The sequence below is a fragment of the Pristis pectinata genome, chromosome 6, assembly GCF_009764475.1.
Source record: "Pristis pectinata isolate sPriPec2 chromosome 6, sPriPec2.1.pri, whole genome shotgun sequence".
NCBI classification, from domain to species: Eukaryota; Metazoa; Chordata; class Chondrichthyes; order Rhinopristiformes; family Pristidae; genus Pristis; species Pristis pectinata.
In genome coordinates this window covers 81,160,908-81,180,606 of record NC_067410.1, presented here as the reverse complement: position 1 = coordinate 81,180,606, position 19,699 = coordinate 81,160,908, and the positions used below count along the sequence as shown (strand labels likewise).

Below are 19,699 nucleotides of genomic sequence, written 5' to 3'. Positions count from 1 at the left end.
CAGACAGCATCCATGGAGGGAAATAAACAGTTGACGTTTCGGGCCGAGACCCTTCATTAGGACCCTTCATCATGTTAGTCCTGATGAAGGGTCTCGGCCTGAAACGTCGACTGTTTATTTCCCTCCATGGATGCTGCCCGACCCGCTGAATTCCTCCAGCACTTTTTGTGTATTGCTCCAGATACATCCAGCATCTGCAGAATTTCTTGTGTCTTGACTTTTATTAAGGACTTTTTTTCCTTTGAGTTGCTAACTTTATTATCGGATTTTCACAGTCTTGTAGAATGCTAATGCACATTTTTATTCTAAAATAATCATCTCAATTAAATAAAACTTTAAACTAGTAGAGAAAAAGAAATGTTTCTCGCACTGGTGTAGCACTACAACCTAATGGAGGGCAGGGTGGTCAGAGGCATGACTGACAGTTCGCTCCCGACGTACGTACGTCCCCTGATGTCCCGCCCCATTCGCTGCGTGGTCTCCCTGGTTACCCCACAAGCGGCCTGGCGAGTCTATGCGAGCCGTCCTCAGGTGGAAACCGCCGGCTTTCTGTCAGCAGTGGTGATAAGTGAGTTCTGCATCCGAGCTCCAGCTCTGGGAGTCCCACGTCACTGAAGTCTAAAAGTGGTTAATTTATTTTAATACATTTCTCGACCCTGCGGTGAGCTGCCCTATTGATGGGTGTTGCGCACTTGCTGGGGTGCGAGAGCGCTGCAGAAAGCGGCAGAGCCGTCCTGGTGGTGAGAGCCCAGCGGCAGGCTGGCGTGTATTTAACAACTAGCCTGGTCTGCGTGGCTATGCGTGTCAGCAACACCACTAAATATTAATGTCTCATTCCGGGGAAGATGGAGAGAGCCACTCTAACCACCGTGATCTGAAGGTTAATCATTTACTTTGGTTACTGATATGGCAAAAAAAAACCAAGATAGATTGACCCTTAAGTCTACCATAAACTATTACCAATTAGTTACCGCGTGTTAGTCACCACTCTCTGGGATTTCATTTGAAGATGATTTAAACACCTTGTTAGTTGCTGACTGTAATTAATCTTAATATGCCAGTCGTGGCAACCTTATGCCATTAGGCTCTGGAGTGCAAACCACTGTGAACAACACAAGTTTTTTTTGTGTAATGCGTATTAACTGTCATTCTAGCTACTTAGCTATTGAATGTTGCATTTACTCTTATTAACAATATTCTGTGATAGCACTTAAGAAGATACACAGATACAGAAATAATTAGCATAACATCTGGCAGACAAGATTAAATGTTTTTGCACAATGGGGATTTTCTCCATAATAATTTCTGGGATGATTTATCTTCTAATAATTTTGACTGCAGCCTGTATTTTTAAAAGATTTTTGAAAGATCTGTCATCTCCATGCAGCTGATTATAGTATTTCAGCTCTTGCAATGTTTCAGCACTCCACATCTTGCTACATTTCTCACATCAGCTTGTTAACACTCACTCATTATTCTTCACACTGATTTCTTGGTCTTGTTTACATCTTGAATCATACTTTCATTTCCTAAACCTAGTCCAATAAAAGGGGAAATAATGCTAGTTCATGTATTGATTATCTTTGTTGCAATATTGTGAAAAGTTTGGCAATCTGAAGACACCCTGAGAAGTGAAAAAGTGAAAGTGAGAAAAATGCCAGAAAGTGTTATGATCATTTTTCTATGATAAATAAAATGTTCCATTATGTTTTCAGAATTTGTCAATAATGTGTAAACTCAGTCACCTTTGCTAATAAATATCCAAAGATTAGTTTAGCAGCCAGATAAAGGACTTCATTTACAAACATCAATTCTTGTTTGTTTTTATGTTTAGCTGTCAGGTCATATGCCACAATATAATAATCCTGCTGCCTTTCCAAGAGCTGTCAAAAATGTATATAACGTAATGTAGCAGTTTGTCAGTAAACTGTTAAAACTTAAGGTACTCTGTAATTTTCAACTTCCATGACTGTTATCGTGCAGGAATTTTATATAAGTCTGGAATATTTCACTGAGCTGTGGCATGCCCAAGACGTTGCTATTTTGCACTGTGATTTGCAATTGTCTGGCCAAAGAGTTTTCAGTTCACAGCAGTACACTTAATTTGCTTCTACTCTCAAGCAATGATGTAGTCAAGCTTAAGGTGACACAGACAACTTCGCTAAAATTGCAATTTACTTTGCAATCTACACATTTTTGTTATCATATATTTGAGTCAGCTGTGACTCAGATGTGGGTTCCAGTCCTGCTCCAGTGATCCAAACACAAACATTTAGGCTGATAATCTCAAGCTGCACTGAGAAAGTACTTCACAGATGGAGCTGCAATCTTTTGAGACAACAAACAGAGGCTCTGTGTTTTCTTAGGTGAGAGATCCTCCTGATCTAACCAGTTCCTCCTGCACATACTCCACCTCTCCATCCCAGATTCCTATCACCCAGTTTCTTTACCCTCCTCTATCTGCCCATCACCCACACACTCCTCCATATTCCCTTCCACCCCCCCCCCCCCACCACTGTTCCCACCTGCCCAGCCACCTCCCTTACTTGGGTCCATGCTCCACCTTCCTTTTCTATCAGATTCTATCGTCTGCAGCCCTTTGTTGCCTCTATCTATCACCTCCCAGCCTCTGTTGCTACTTCCACTCTTCCCTCCTCCATTTACCAATCACCCCTCCTCAGCTGGATCCACCTGTCACTTACCAGCTCTTGCTCCACCCCTTCTCCTCACATCTTTATACTGGCTATCTCCCCATAATTCAGTTCATATGAAGAGTCTCGACCAGAAATGTTGACTGTCCACTTCCCTCTACAATGCTGCCTGACCTGCTGAGTTCCTCCAGCAGTTTGTTTTTTGTAAAAGATCTTATACTGCTATTTTTAAGTTGAATAGAGAGATATTGATGGTGTCCTGGTCAATATTTATTCCTCAATCAAACCATCTCCCAGTAAAACAACAAGACATCTTGTTATTATCACATTGTTTTTTTTTGGAAATTCTGTGCAAAATTGGCTGCCAGTGTTTCTATATTACCTACTTACTTCTTAGCTGTAAAGCATTTTGGGGCATTCAGTGGTCAAGAAAAATTGGTATTAAAACTCAAGCCTTTCTTTATTGTCACAGGAGCAGCACCAGATATATGGTAATGTGGAGCAGTTCTGAGCTTCAGCCTAAACAGATCAACATGGAACACCATATCCCAGTTCACCCTTTACCTGAAGATATCCAGCAGGTAAAAACACCATAATGTTTTCTTAAAATTAAATTACATTATCTATATATTGAAAAGTTTGCAAACTATATGAAAATAATTACCCTTCATTCATGCCTATTTGTTATCACATCAAAATATTTCTTGCATATATCATATATTTAAATGGTCCTTGCAGAATTCCGGACAATATGTATATGCAGATGAAATTTCCTCAGTGAAGTCACTGATTGGTAATAACAGATGCTTAAGCACTGGGATTTACGTTTTAGTAGACATGCCTTTTTTAAGTGATAGTAATGCACCATAGTACTCATGTTCTGAAAGAACTGGCTATTCTGCTTGTGGGATTGATTGATTCACATATTGTATGCACATTCAGCTTAGCCAGGTTTTGCAGGAACTGAAAGTACAAAACATAGCCTATGATTATGGTCTACACCAGATGCCTTCCATACAGGCCAACTTGGCATATTTCAGCCACTGAAGTTTTAAATAATTCAACAATTTTTTCAATTTCTATAAAGAGATAAGGATGTTGATTTTATTTAATTGTATTATTATAGCAAAAATCAAGATGATAATTAGAATTGTCATGACATTGAGTAACAGTTGCTAGATCACTCTTAGGTTTATTGTTCTAAGTCCCAGTGTTAGTCCAATTTTATGTGTTTCATAATAAGTAATGCAACTGCAAAGCTATAAATATCGGTCAATATTAAATCTGACTCATAATTTTTTCCAGGTTCATGAAAACAAACATTGATTTGATTTGATTTATTTATTAGTCACATGTATATCGAAACACACAGTGAAATGTATCTTTTGCATAGTGTGATCTGGGGGTAGCCCGCAAGTGTCTCCACGCTTCCGGCATCAACAGAGCATGCCCGCAACTCCTAACCCATACGTCTTTGGAATGTGGGAGGAAATTGGAGCACCCGGAGGAAACCCACGCAGTTACGAGGAGAGTGTACAAACAGAATGTACATTGGATCGTGTATTCACTAAATCTGGCCTTGCTTGTAAAAAAAAATACTTTTCTTTCTATAAGTAAAAGGAATCCTCGACCTGGTTGTTATAACAGCCAATACTAGCCCAATGCCCATTAGTGTTAGACATCTGAGTGACCGTATAACTGAAAGTAACTTGCCTTGTTAAAATCTGAATTACAAGTTTAAAAAAATAACAAGCACATCCAGCTATATGAGTGACCCAGACAAAACTCTACTTTTGGTGTTATAAATGCACTGAAAATCTGTGTTGCAAATGTCCTGCTTTTAACTGCAATACATCATTAATTTCAAATCCAGTTGAGGCCTCGTATAACGCTTCTTGTTTCTAGATTGTTTAAAGCAACTTCTATTGTGATATGAACTTTGACAAATTGAAGTCAATAAGACTACTTATTACTTGGAATCACTAACTTTGATGTGAACATTAACCCTTTTACAATAACTAAGTTGGAACTTCATAAAAATGATCTGAAGGCTACAATGCAATACATTAATAAATTTGTAGGATTATAGCAGTGAAATTTACTGGTTGGCATTCAACCATTCAGAGTATACATCAAAGAGGCCTAGGAAGAAAGGACATTTGAATAATTTTCAATAAGATGTTTGCTTATAAATTAATCCTTTTAGTTCTCAGTAAGGAAAATAACAAAGGTGTAAATTATCGGCAGAAAGAAAAAAAATTGTGAATCAGCTTAGATAATTTATTGCAGCTGAGGGAGTAGTTTGAATTTCCAATTATCTTGAATGGAGGTGACCTATATTAAGATAAATGAATATTAGTATTTTGTCTACCTATCTTGTCCCTGCAGAGATGATGTGTGGAACAAATAAAAGCTGGGAAATAATAATAGCTCCTCTGCAATGGTTCTTGTTATTGGTTTCCCTCAGGCCAGCTTATCTTGTAAATATCATTGTAGAATCTGTTTTACATTTAAAAGATCATATAGTATTTATAGCATTTATATAGAATTTTTTCAGCATTAAGATCTGAGCATATCAAAGCCAATGTAATGCCTTTGGAATTCTAGTTAACGTATAATGTAGGAAAATATGCTTCTTTTCTTCTTAGGCAGTTCCTTGGGATTAAGGATGATTCAATTCCATTCTAGTTTTGTAGGTTTTCAGGTGACTGGTGAGTCTGCAGGATTTTCAGACTGCCAGAAGTGGGGCAGGTGGTGCTTGATGGGACTGGTGGGGGTGGGTTGTTTGGATTGTTGTTTGTACATGCACTCTACATACAGCACTTGGAGAGACTTGGAGTTACTTGAAGAAGACTTTTTTGATATCTTTCTATCAGTTTAAATGGTTTTTGGTCCAGTAATCCCATAATTTTTAAACTTTTTTCAATTAAACTTTGAGGATTTCTTGAAGTGTTTTCTCTATCCTTCTGGAAGTTGGTTGCTGTTATAGAGATCAGAGTGGAGTGCTTATTTCAGGAGTCTAGTGTCAGGCATGTGGGTGATGTGACCACAAGCAGATGCCAGAAGTGGAGATGTTGGCCTGGAAGAGGGCACTGATATTGGTCTGCATATCTTCCCAGTGGATTTGGAAGATATTGCAAAGGCAACATTGGTAGTACCTCTTCAGTGCCTACTGTAAATTGTCTGCGTCTCCTTGGGGTAGAGAGGGCTGCTCAGGAAATCATGAACTTGGTACCAAGTTTGAGGTTTTGGCTTTTACAAACTCTTTTCCTTTAGTAACCAAAGACTGTTTTGGTACACTGGAGTTTGGGTTGGGTTTTATTGTTGACATTTGCCCTCACTGATTTATACCTCCTGCATTATGGAAAGTTGTCCAGGCCTCATGATTGATTTTGATTGACAGGAGGCCAGTATTATCTTGCAGGGGCATCTTGGTAAAGGTCCTTTCTCTTCCAGATGTTTAATATAAAGCCTATGTTCTTGTTCACTTCTTTGAAGGAATCAACAATAGAGCACAACCTCAGAGTGTGAGCATATATAAATGTTGTCTACATGTAACATGAAGCCCAAGGTTGGAATGATCCTGTTACTAGAGTTGAGGTGATAAAGTTTCCTGCTTGCCCTCTATTAGCTCTGTTATTAGAGAGAGTTTGGTGGAAGTGAGGTAAAGTATTGCAGTGAAGGAGATTGGGAAGAGGGTTGATGCGATGACCAAGCCTTTCATGAACCCAGTCTGTATTGGATCTGTTGATGAGGATCATAGCTTGTATGTCATTGTGGAGTCCTGACGCAGGGTCTTGACCCAAAACGTCCACTGTCCCTTTACCTTCCCAGATGCTGCTTGACTCACTGCGTTCTTCAAGCAGTTTATCTTGTGCTGCAGATTCCAGCATCTGTAGTCTCTTATGTCTCTATTGTAGAACAGTTATGCAGAAAAACCTGCATTAATATGTACCTTTCCTGCTCTTAAGACTTCTCATAGCATAACAAAGCCAATATAATGTTTATTCAATTCTGGTTAATTTTGTAATGTAAGGATAGACAGAGAGGAGATTCTGTGGTGGGCACCATGGTCAGCATGGACTGGTTGGGCCGAAGGGCCTGTATCCTTGCTGTATTGCTCTATGACTCTATGACTCTATGTGGCCATGAGCAAGACTCCAGGATGGTATGTTGCCTCCCTGGTGCCAGGGTCAAGGATGTCTTTGAGTGATTGCAGAACTCATGGGGGAGGGCGATGCACATTGGTGCTATCAACATAGGTCAAAAAAGGGATGAGGTCCTGCAAAGTGAATATAGGGAATTAGGCAGGAGGTTAAAAGGCAGGACCTCCAGGGTTGTGATCTCTGGATTACTCCTTGTGCCATGTGCTCGTGAGTTCGGGGAGAGAACAGTGATGCAGTGAAGTGTATCAGCATTACAAAGGAGGGGTGTTGGTGGTCTTAAAGTGCATAAAGGTGATCCCTGAAGCCTGATCAGATATATCCTAGGACATTGTGGGAAACAAGGGAGGAGATTGCTGAGGTCCTGGCAGAGACTTTTGTATCTTCGTTAGCCACAGGTGACAACATCTGGAGGATGGCTAATGTCATGCCTTTATTTAAGAAGGGCTGCAAGCGCAAGACTGGGAACTCCAGGTCAGTGAGCCTTACATCAACGGTAGGAAAGTTACTGAAGGGATTCTGAGGAACAGGCTTTATTTGCATTTAGAAAGGAAAGGATTAGGGATAGTCAGCATGGCTTTGTTCATGGGAGATCATATCTCACAAATTTGATTGAGATTTTTGAGAAGAGGATTGACAAGGGCAGGGCAGTAGACATTGTTGACGTTGACTTTAGCAAGGCCTTTGACAAGGTTCTGCATGGTTCTGCATTCAGGAGGTTAGGTGGGACCCAGGATGAGCTAGCCAATTTTATAGCTAATTGGTGGTAGGTGGCAGAGGATGGTAGTGGAGGGTTGCTTTGCAGATTGGAGATCTGTAACCAGTGGTGTGCTGTGGGAATCAGTACTGTGTCCTTTATTGTTCGTCACATATATTACTGATTTGGAAGAGAATGTAGGTGGCATGATTAGTAAGTTTGCAGGTGACACCAAAATTAATGGTGTCACCTGCAAACTTACTTAATCATGCCACCTACATTCTCTTCCAAATCAGTAATATATGTGAAGAAGTGAAGAAGGTTGTCTAAGATTACAACAGGATCTAGATTAACTGGGAAAGTGAGCAAGGGAATGGCAGATGGATTTAACTCAGACAAGTGTGAAGTGATGCACTATCATAGTTAAACCAGGCCAGGACATACACAGTGAATGGCAGGGCCCTGGGAAGTGTTACTGAACTGCAAGACCTTGAGGTACAAGTACATAGTTCCCTGAAAGTGTCAACACAGGTAGGCATAATGGTGAAGAAGGCATATGATATACTAGGCTTCATCGGGCAAGACATTGAGTATAAGAGTTGGGACATCTTGTTACGATTGTACAAATTGTTGGTTCAGCCACACTTGGAGTATTGTGTGCAGTTCAGGTTATCACGCTATAGGATGTGATCAAGCTAAACAGGGCGCAGAAAAGATTCACAGGGATGTTGGCTGGACTGGAGAGCATGAGTTATAAGGAGACATTGGATAGACTAAGACTGTTTTCCCTGGAGCAAAAGAGGCTGATGGGAGATCATATAGCGGTTTATAAAATTTATGAGGGACATAGATAGGGTAGATAGTCACTGTTTTTTTCTCAGGATAGGGGAATCTAAAACTGGAGGGTTTCACAACAAGTTTTATTAACAAACTTCCATCTCAGGAGGCTGATAGGCATCAGGTCTTTCTGGACGTCAGGTTTAAATGTGCATATTTCTATTCAGTGAGAAACTGCTAAATTTCTATGGATAAAGTTTGTGGGTGGGGAAGTGGGGAAGGAAGTCAAGTATCTGTGATCTGAAAAAAATGACTAAATAAAACAAAGATTCCTTGATACCTTCAAGCATTCATACAAAATGTAAATTCCTTTAATGCTTTCAGTGTATTTATTTTAAATTTGTGTTGTGACTCATGACCATTTAGGATAGGCTTCAAGAGCAGAAAATCTGTATGTAGTCCAGATGTCACGTAAATGACTCACTTAGCAATTTTTACTAGAGAGCACCTTCACAGAACATCCATCCTTTGTTCCAGAGTATCATGAGAATTCATCGTTGTGCAAAATTTTTTGTACATTGTTTTTCTGATAGTAAAAATAAAATTTGAATGGTTTTCAGAATTTGCTTTTATTCAGGTAGATGTCATGTGTAGATACAACTTATCAAATTTTCTTGAGCTGTCTAAGTCTTGGGGATCTTTTAAGGAAGTATGAGAGAAATAAAGGACTGCAGTCGCTGGAATCTAGATGAAAAACATGATGATGCTGGAGGAACTCAGCAGGCCAGGCAATATCCGAGTAAGTCCTGAAGAAGGGTCCTGACCCGAAACATTGACCGCCTGCTTTTCTCTACGGATGCTGCCTGAGTTCCTCCAGCATCATTGTGTTTTTTCTTTTAAAGAAGTACATTATAGCAAAGAGTTTGTTTCACAACGTTTATCTGAGGGAACTGTAAAGCATAATATTTTTATTTTAGAAACTGTGGTATATCAAAAATGTTATTTGGCAAAATAAATCAACATGGAATTCTGGGATCAGGAGTTCATAGCCCATGATTTTAAGAACTACAAGACTGAACTGCAGTGTAAAATTGATTGTGAATCATGATAGGTAGTTTATTGCAATCTCATGTATGTTGAAAGATTTGATCATTCTTTTATGTGTATGTTATGTGCCCTCGCCTCAAGCATGCAGAGGGAACATAAGTCGTGATGTAATGCCCATTTGATACCTTGTTATGAAATTGAAACAAATATCCTTGTGGGCCAAGGACAAGAAATCAATTCAGAAGAGCAGGAACAAGTCGTGCACCTGCCCTACTTAAAGGGATTATTAATTACTTGCAGCATTGTAGGGGAATCAGTTGGTGCAGAACTTGTCAGAGTCAACAACATGGAATTTAGAACTACAACAACTCTGGAGATTTCAGACCACGTTGGAGGTAAATTTTTAAAATTTTCTTGAGGAGAAAAACATGTATTTTGGTCCATTAATTCTCCAGCATGACTAGGAGCAAACTGAAGGCAAGGTTTCAGTAATGAAGGAGAGAGAAAGAGCAGGGGCTGCAGACCTCTGGTCAGGAGGACCTACCCCAAGAGTATTCTGCTGGCTGCCACCAGTCCAAGCAGCAATGTTTCTAAAGCTAAAATTTTTCAAAGGCTGCAATGTTTGGAAATCTCGTGTTCTGCGTCCGTGACCATGCACGTGGGCCTTAATTCCAGTGGTTGTAGGCGTGAAGGTCATTGTTATCCTGATATCAACTGAGGCATGGAAGTTGCTCCCAGCCTAGCCAACTTTGCAGAATCCACCTCACAGTCATCTGGGGACTGGCACCTAAACTGGGAAAGCTCACAAAATTCTCAGAGGATTAGATGGGGTAGAGCATGGGAAGATGTTTCCCCTGCCTGGTGAGTCTAGAAAGAGGGGTCATGGTCTCAAAATAAAGGAAAGGCTATTTTGTACTGCAAGAAGGAGAAAGTTTGGAATTTTCTACCCCAGAGAGCCGTGGAGACCCAATCATTAATTGCATTCAAAACAAAGATATGTTTCTGAATATTAGAGGAATCAAGGGATATGGGGAGAGGGCAGGAAAAAAATATTGAGAGAGAAGATCAGCCACAATCTAGTAGAACAGTAGAGCTGGCTTGAGAGGCCTAATGGTATCCTTCTGCTTGTATTTTTTGTGTTCTTGTATTGTAATCAAGCCACAGCCTTTCATAGTCATACTCACAGAATCATGCCTTATAGTCGTTGTGCTAGACTCCACTATCATAGTCCCTATTCAACAAGCAAGACTGTTCAATCACAGATGGCATCACAGGTGGAATCAAGCAGTATCTTTTGGAGCCCTCAATACTGACTTCTCACCTTATTATGTCTTATAACATCAGGTCAAACATGGGAAAATAAACCTTTTCCTGATTATCACCCACTGACATAGCTCAGCTGATGTATCGGTATTCCTCCATTTTGAATAACACTAGAAAGAAACATTGAAAGTAGCAAGGACTCAGATATACTCCTGGTGGTGGCTTCATTATCCATCACTCAGAGTATCTTGGTAGCACAATTGAGATGGCTAAGACCTGAAGGATACGGCTGCAAGACTGGGTTTATGGCAAAAAGTGAGTGAACCAACAGATCGGATAAACCTATCTTCACCATTCTACATCTGGCAGATGTATCTGTACATTGTATGATCCTTGTGGAGACTAAGTCCCATTTTCACATAGTGTCATGTGGCATTATCATGTTAAATGGGATAGACTCAGAATAGATTTGGTTGAGCCATGAGACACTCTGGATTATTAGCAAAACCAGAAATGTACTTCTTCATAATCTGTGACCTTGTAACCTGACAACTGGACTATCCTATTATTTCCTAGCCTGATTCAATTCCTAACTCTGATTAGATGAAGAATGCAGAAGGAGATACCAGGAACAGCACTAGGCATATCAAAAAGTCAGGTGGCAGCCTAGTGAAGCTGCAACAGGGGGCAATATGCAAACAACAGCAAAAAAAGCATGTAATAGACAGAGCTAAACAATCTCACAACCAAATCAGATCAAAGCTCTGCATTTATCCAGCTAACGGGTGAAGGAGGCTCCAAGAACATTCCTATCCTCAGCAATGGTGGGTGCTAAAGGCAAGCTGAAGCATTCATCCAGAATTACTGAGTAGATGATCCACTTCCATTTCATCTTGTGATTCCAAGCATCATGAAGTCATTCTTCAGCCAATTGGACTCATCTACTTTATGTCGAGAAATGTCTGAAAGCATTGGATACAGCAAAAGCATTATGACCAGGCAACACCCCAGCTGTAGTACTAAAAATCTGTGCTCCAGAACTAGCTGCAGCTTCAACCAAGCAGTCCTAGCAGTTGCAATACGGGCGTCTCCTATGTAATGTTGAAAATTGTCAAGGTATGTTCTGCTTCTAAAAAGCAAGGTGAATCCAATTTGGAAGTCAATGGACATCAACTGCAAAACACTCCAGTTATTGGAATTATATCTTGCAGAAAGGAAGACGATTCTAGTTATTTGAGTTCAATCATCCCAGCCCCATTATGTCATTGCAGGGTATCTAGGCCCAACCAGCTTGAGCTCTTCAATGATCTTCCATCATAAGGTCAGATGTTTGCTGATGATTACACAATGATCAATTACATTCCTAACTACTCAGCAAAATAACCAGATCATGCCATCACATAGCAAGACTTAAACAGCATTTAGGCATAGGCTGATAATTGGCAAGTAACATTTATGTCACAAAAGTGTCAGGCAGTGACTCTCTCTGACAAGAGAGAGTATAGTCACCTATTCTTTACATTCAGTAGACTTACCAAAGGGAAATGGTGAGATTTCCACAATGAAGGTGGTCATCATTAGACCAGAGTCAATATTAACTTGTCCCTTTTGCACTCCAAGCCCAAATGATAGCAGGATTTCAATTCAAGTAAGTACCCCAACATCAACACCCTGGAATTCCTCATTGACCAGAAACTCAACTGGACCATCAACATAAATAATGTGGCTACAAGAGCAACTCAGAAGCTGGGTATCCTGAAGTGAGTGCCTCAATTTCAGACACTCCACATCATCTACAAGGCACAAATCAGGAGTGTGATGCAATATTCTCCAGCTGCCTGGATGAGTATAGCTCCAAAACTCTCAAGAAGCTTGACACCATCCAGGACAAAACAGCCCACTAATTTGGCATCCCATCCGCCACCCTGTCCATTTTTCCTGCACAGTTGTTGAGCCATGTAACATCTATAAAGTACACTGCAGTTACTCACCGGGGCTTCTCCAGCAATGTTGAAACCTGCAACCTCTACCTCCAAGAAAGACAAGGGAAGCAGGCGCAAAGGAACACCACCACCTGCAGGTTTTCCTCCAAGTTGCACACCATCCTAACTCAGAAATATAACAGAATTTCTTTGTTGCTAAGTCAAAATCCTGGAAACCTACCCCAGCAACGTGGGAATGTCTTCACCAGAAAGACTGCAGTAGTTGAAACCTTCAGAAGGGCAATTAGGGATGGTCAATAAAAGCTGGTTTTCTGGGTGATACTCGGATCCCCAAAAATGAAAAAAATTAAATTAAAAATACTCTCTGCTGAAGGAGAAAGTACTGTATGAGCTAGTACACAAGCAGATAGATCTGCCCAGATTCCAGTCTTCCTGAATGTTCATTTCCATTGCCTGGAACTTGTGGGAGGTACTCTGCATTACTTTGTTGTTACTGACTGCATGATTTACAATCTGGTAATCAGGGGGTGCTTTGGACCTTGTTGCAGTGCTGGAGCAAAAAAGAAGAGGAGCAACAGGAGGAAGATGAAAGCACGAAGTATAACAAAGACAGCATTATCAGGGTAAGCTCTATCCTTTACACTAGGCTTCACACAGAGAAGCAGAGTATAATTGAATCAAGCAAAATCCTGATATCATTTGGGCTTGGAGTGCAAAAGGGACAAGTTAATATTGACTCTGGTCTAATGATGACCACCTTCATTGTGGAAATCTCACCATTTCCCTTTGACAACAAATAGTATTACAATTGCCCATTATCCCACTAGGCACTTAATTGCAGTGACTGCAAGATCGGTTAGCGTAACGCTATTACAGCACCAGCGACCCGGGTTCAATTCCGGCCACTGTCTGTAAGGAATTTGTATGTTCTCCCCGTGTCTACTGGTTTCCTCTGGGTGCTTTGGTTTCCTCCCATATTCTAAAGACATATGGGTTAGGAAGTTGTGGGCATGCTTTTTTGGTGCCGGAAGTGTTGCAACACTTGCAGGCTGCCCTCAGAACACTAAGCAAAAGATGCATTTCACTGTGTGTTTCGATGTACATGTGACTAATAGAGATATCTTGCCTTATATTTTGAAATGAGGGACAACTTACTTCTGGAAGCCAATCCACCTTTTATGAAACTTTTATAACATCAAGTTAGAAAGGAAAGGTCTCTATGACTGCAAAGATACTGAAGGATCTTTACTTCATTTAGCACAAAGCAGCTGACATTGCACTGCCATTCTTGTTAACTATTGAACTTTCATTGCAGTCCAGCATTAATCAGTACCTGCAGTATGTGCCATATACCAACCAGGATAGAAGTAGCTTGTCTAAATTTTCTTCCTAATAGATGGGCAAAGCTCAATCTATACCATGTAGGGTTTATACTTCCAGGCATTGTATCAGATGCATGAGTGACTCCAAGACATACAACCTCCCCATTTGGAAATACATTTTCCCTTTCCTGTCTGCACACACATTTACTATGTTGAATCTGATCTCATGATAACACTGTTGAAATTCCCTCACCACCAATTCCATAGTAGGTTAGGAACGTGATGCCTCATCACCCTTAAGAGCAGTCAGAGATGAGCAATAAATGCTGACCTCCTAGTGATGCCCACCATCTATAATAAGTGATAAGAATAAGAAGTTATGCAAAGAGTCAAGAGCATAGCAGGCACATATTGTGATGTTTTCCCCATTATCATGCATTTGGGGTGTAAGTAAGGTGTGAGATGAATCTGTGAATATTTCAGTTGTGGTAAGTATCTAAATGCCTAATGGATCATATGATCATTAGGTATACATGTTGATTACTAGAAATTGTTGTAAAACATGTGATGATGTTGTGGTGAATTCATAGGCACAGGGTAGTTTCAGCTGGGATCTAGGACTCTTCTTTGCAAATGCAGAAAATATACATAATAGTGCCTCTTAATCATCTGCCTTTCTGCACAAGGTGGGTGTACAAAAACTTATACAAGTGGTGCTGGACAGACTGGCATTGGTCTTTTGTACAATACCATTGTGGTGGGTATGTCCAGGCCCTAGTCTATCCTTGCCAAGAAAGGTTATATCTGTATTTTCTGTTGCTTTCTTATCTGTAGCATTTCTTTAACAGTTGATTACAGTTGAGAAGTTAGAAAGGATATTGAAGTGTTAATTGTCAGATTTGTATATTTGGAATAAAAGTACAAAGAATTTTGGCTGAAGTACTTTAGTTATGAAAGGTTGGTTGGTTGCTTCTAGACAGTAGTTTTTGGAGCCAGTATGTACATCTAAGCCTGTTTGTTCGGAAAGAAAAGAAGTGACAGCTTGTAAGAACATAGTGTTCTTTTCATCATCAGCCTGGTTTAAGTTGTCCCTTGTACTTGATTTTTATTCACAGATTTTTATTCACAGAATAAAATCACTTGACGTTCCCTTTTTTTGTAGCATTAAATAGTGTAATTTCAGAAAAACAACCTATGGATGATACTGGGAAAAATCTATCAAAATAAGGTTGAGTTCATTTTCTAGGAAAGTTACTTTCATAAATTATGCCTGTAAGATTGATGTGGTTTACATTTTGAAATACCAATATTTGAATCCTAAAATGGACTAGATCAATGTTAAAGCAGTATTTTTTCATTTTTCTGCATATTGATTTCCTTATTTCATTTCTCTAGGGAGGTACCACATAGAAGCCAAATATAAAAATTTAGCCAATTGCTCCAGTGTCCAGGAGTACATATTTGTTAGTTGGGCATAATGTAAGTTTGTGAATGAGTTTATTGTGTATCTTCTTAGTTTGTCAGATATAGGGAGAAAAATAGCAGGATTTTATATTTCCAAAAATTACATAAGAGTAGAAGTAGCTATTTAGCCTCTTGAGCTTCTTCCACCTTTCGATGTGTTCAAAGCTGATATATACCTTAACTTGATTTACTTGCCATAACTTCAGATTCCTTTGTATCTCTAGTTAGGAAAGAAAGAATTAGGCCTCAGATTTACTAATTTATTTAGCATCTTCTGCTTAGTGCCATTATTTTTTCCAAATATTGTTTCTTTTCTTGGCTTATCTTGGTGAATTCTACTCCAATGAAAATATTAGTTTCCCTGGAATGTCAGGCACATTATATATAATAGGTTAGAAATTGCATCACTTTCTTTTAATACTGTTGAAGCAACATTGTAGGTCATCCTAATGCCACTTGTGAAAGTCAGATGCAGTTTGAGATCTTTAATTATGAAGCTCACAGAACGACTTTGTTAAACTTGCCTGTGCTGAAACTAACATTTCAGTGTGAGAATTCATATTGATGTGCTGGAAGTTCTCATAGCTGTAAGCATTCAGCTCTTAAAGGGACATTTCCCATGATAATAGAAACACTTTTCCAGCCACAGAGGAATGATGCTGCTGAATGAATGATGGGAGCAGGGTGGGAGAGTGCTCCCAGTGGAACCTGGGCAGCGAATACATGAACAGTGCCTACAGGGGGCATGTTCTTTGTGCACGAAGGGCATGGAGACCATCCAGGGCCACAACCGGACTATCTGGTAGGAGATTGGTGGGGAGATATTGAAAAAATAGAGTCTATCAATGCTGAAAGAAATTAGGATTAGTAAGAACAAAATTATTGGAGAGATTAATGGAACTGAAAGGTGATAAATTACTGGAATTTGCTGACTTGTATCCCAAGGTTATGAAAGAGATGTCTGTGGAAATAATGGATGCACTGGTTGCCATCTTCCAAAATTCAATATATTCTAAATTGGTTCACACAGATTGGAAGGCAGTAAATATATAAGCCCATTATTTAAAATGGAGGGAAAGAGAAAAGGGAGAACTACAGATCTGTTACTCTAATATCAGTAGTAGTGGAAATTCTAGAATCAATTATTAAGGAAGTACAGGCTATCCCTGCATTATGGCAGGGTGGGTAACAGAAATTGACCCCTGTGCAATTTACAAATCACAACCAAAAGTTCAAGGATACGGAATAAAAATTGTCCCTATGAAATTTATGTGAAAGAAAGTAAATAAATAAACACAAAATATAATTTTTTCAATTTGTATTTCTTGATGATGTGGGTTTGCGTTATGGTAAATCAGGGTTTGGGTCGTTTACTGGGAATGTATCCCCTTCTCCGTAATGTGGGGGCTGCCTGTAGTAACAGCACTTACAAAATAATAATAATAGGATTGGGCAGAGTCAACATAGGAAAATCATGTTTAACATGTCTGTTAGGAGTTTTTTTGAGGTTGTAACTAGCAGAAAAGATGAGGCAAGCTATTACATATAGTATACTATATTTTTTCATGACATATAAAGAGGCCATTCAGCCCGTCACGTCTATGCTGAATCTCAGAGCAATCTCATTAATCCCATTCCTCATGTAACTGATTCTCTTTTGCTCCTCATCTTGCCTCTGATTATCCTACCATCCACTTACGCTAGGAGTAATTTTGCAGTAGCCAGTTAAACTACCAGCATGTCTTTGGGATGTGAGAATAAACAAGAGCACTCAGGGAAACTGATGTAGTCATAGGAAGAATGTGCAAACTCCACACAGACAGGATCAGAGGTCGGGATTGAATTAGGTCACTGGAGATCTGAGACGGCATCCCCACCCACTGTGGCATCCTGGGTGTTTTTGTATATGAATGACTGACAATTAGTATGCAGGTACGTCAAACAATTAGGAAGGAGAATGGAATGTTGTCTTTTAATGAAGAGGTGTTGAATTCAAACATAATGATGTCTTATTGAAATTGTATAGGGCCCAGCTGAATGGACTCCTTACATGTTGTTAGAAAATATGAAAAAATATTCATGCTCCTCCAAACACCTATATCTATTAATCTCTTAAACACTTACAAAGTACTCATTTATACTTTTCCACCAAATTGAATGACCTCACATTTTTCCACATCTTCCATCTGCCATGTTTTTGGAATATTGTGTGCAGGCCTGGCCTCTCTTCCTAAGGAAGGATAGACTTGTAGTAGAGGAATTGCAATAAAACTGCACCGTATTGGTTATTGGGAGAGTGAGGGATGATTCTGCTATGAGGAGAGATCGGGCAATTTGTGATTAAACCCTCTTGGGCTCAGAAGCATGACACACAATCTCATCAAGGCATACAAAATTCTTACAGGGCCTGATAAAATAGATGTAGGGATGATGTTTCCACGGGCTGTGGTGTCCAAAACTAAGCTTCACAGACTCAAAACAAGGGGTGAGCTATTACGACTAAGATGAGAAGAAATCTCTTTACTCAGAGGAGAATGAATCTTTGGAATTTTACCCAGGAGGACTGTCGAGATTCAGTTGCTGAGTAGGTTCAAGGTAGGGCTTTGATATTTTGGGAATCAAAGGATATGGTGTTATTTATAGAAAGGTGGAAAAGCTGAGGTAGAAAATCAGCTGTGATCTTATCGAAGGCCAGAAAATGCATGAGGGTATAGTGCCCTATTCCTGCTATTTCTCATGTTCTAGTATTCTTAAGTTATACAGTTGGGGAAGCCTGCAATGCTGGCAATGCCTGTTCCTACTCTTGTGAGTTGAAGGAAAAATAGGTGAAGTTGGCCTTGGATATGGAATTTGGATAAGCTTTATAATGCAGTGATGAAGAGCAAAGTGTGGCAGATATCATCAGCTGTGTCTTGGAATGAATCTGAGACTAGGAAACTGAGGGCATCTATGACCTTGACCTCCATGAGCTAAACTATCAAGGCACAAATATGTGGATATATTTGAGGTCATAGGCTTCATAGATCTTGGTGAGGATAAAGAATGCAGCTTGAGTATTGATCCTTTTAGGTTTCAAGGGAAATAAAGCTGGTAAATCTGGTTGTCATTTTTCAAACTGGTGTGGATGATATAATTTCACTGAAAACAAATTTTGTATTTTGTTGCATTATTGTTGATATTATTTGGGGGCATTTAAAGAAGAAAAAAATAGTTGTAACAAGAATGATAATCTGGCAAAGAATGAGAAGATGAACTTCCTGACAGACAACTAGAAATATGTATGTCACAGATGGCATGGACATGTTGGGCTGAAGGGTCTTTTTCTGTACTGTACAGCTCTATGACTCTATAACAATCTTTTTTTCATGATAAATCCAGAAGTGGCTTGAAAAAAACCTCAATGCCTAAAATTTAAATCCCATTGCATGTTTCCATGTGCTCTGCAATTTTATTTCAGTGTTTTTTATGAGTAAAAAGTGAAAACACGATCATTCTGTGAGAATTGTGTAATTTGTGGTATTTGACCTGGCACCTCTAGTTGTGATACTCTGCAACTTGTGTTAGACATTTTGTGTATAGGGCATGCACTGAATGATGCCATCTGAAATTGTGTCATGTTTTTCTGGTTTGAAAAAACATTGGTCACTAGCATGGAACCATGTTTTTTCAGCATTCCATTCACTGCACTTGACACTTGAATATGCATTCTGCTGGAGAACACTCTAGAAGCTGCTTGGTGATGTAAGAGGCTAATTACTCCTTTCCCATGGATGCATGGTAATCCCACTGGGTGTGCTGCACAAACTGAAGTTGTCAGAGGCAGGTCAGACTTGCTGGTGGACCCCAGGGAAGGAGGGGAAGAAGAGTTCATGTCCACAGGCATGATCTCCTAAAGGTGTACAGGGAGCCATCTTCCTGTCTCCACCTCTCCAAAGAGTAATGTATCCAGAGGGGAAATTTTCTAAATCAGTTGTGATAGATCTGTGACCTGTTTGCAGTCCTGACAATGGATCCTGCTTCTATCAGTTGTTTAATTTTTTTAGGCTATGTTATACCTTTGCTGCTTATTTTTCCTTGTGTTTTGGCTTTTGAAGTACTTTTTGATAGCAAAATTAACTTTTCCAAAAATACATGAAAATTGTAGAAGTCATTTTCTGCATACATTTTCAGAATCAGGTTTATTATCACTGACATGTCCTGAAATTTGTTGTTTTGCGGTAGCAGTACAGTACAAGACATAAATAAGTTACAAAAATAAATAAATAGTGCAAAAGAGGAATAACGAGGAATAGTGTTCATGGACAGTTCAGAAATCTGATGGCGGAGGGGAAGGAACTGTATCTGAAACGTTAAGTATGGGTCTTCAGGCTCC

The 19,699-nt window shown here is 39.6% G+C and overlaps 1 protein-coding gene across 1 annotated transcript in view; it reads left to right on the top strand.

The window, feature by feature from the left end:
* Positions 1–526: 526 nt before the first annotated feature.
* lekr1 (leucine, glutamate and lysine rich 1) overlaps positions 527–19,699 on the top strand; it is a 105,811-nt gene continuing 86,638 nt past the window's right edge. The window contains 2 exon segments of the mRNA XM_052018402.1: positions 527–568; positions 3,124–3,232. Coding sequence (XP_051874362.1) covers positions 3,140–3,232 — 93 coding nt within the window. The 5' untranslated portion in view covers positions 527–568; positions 3,124–3,139.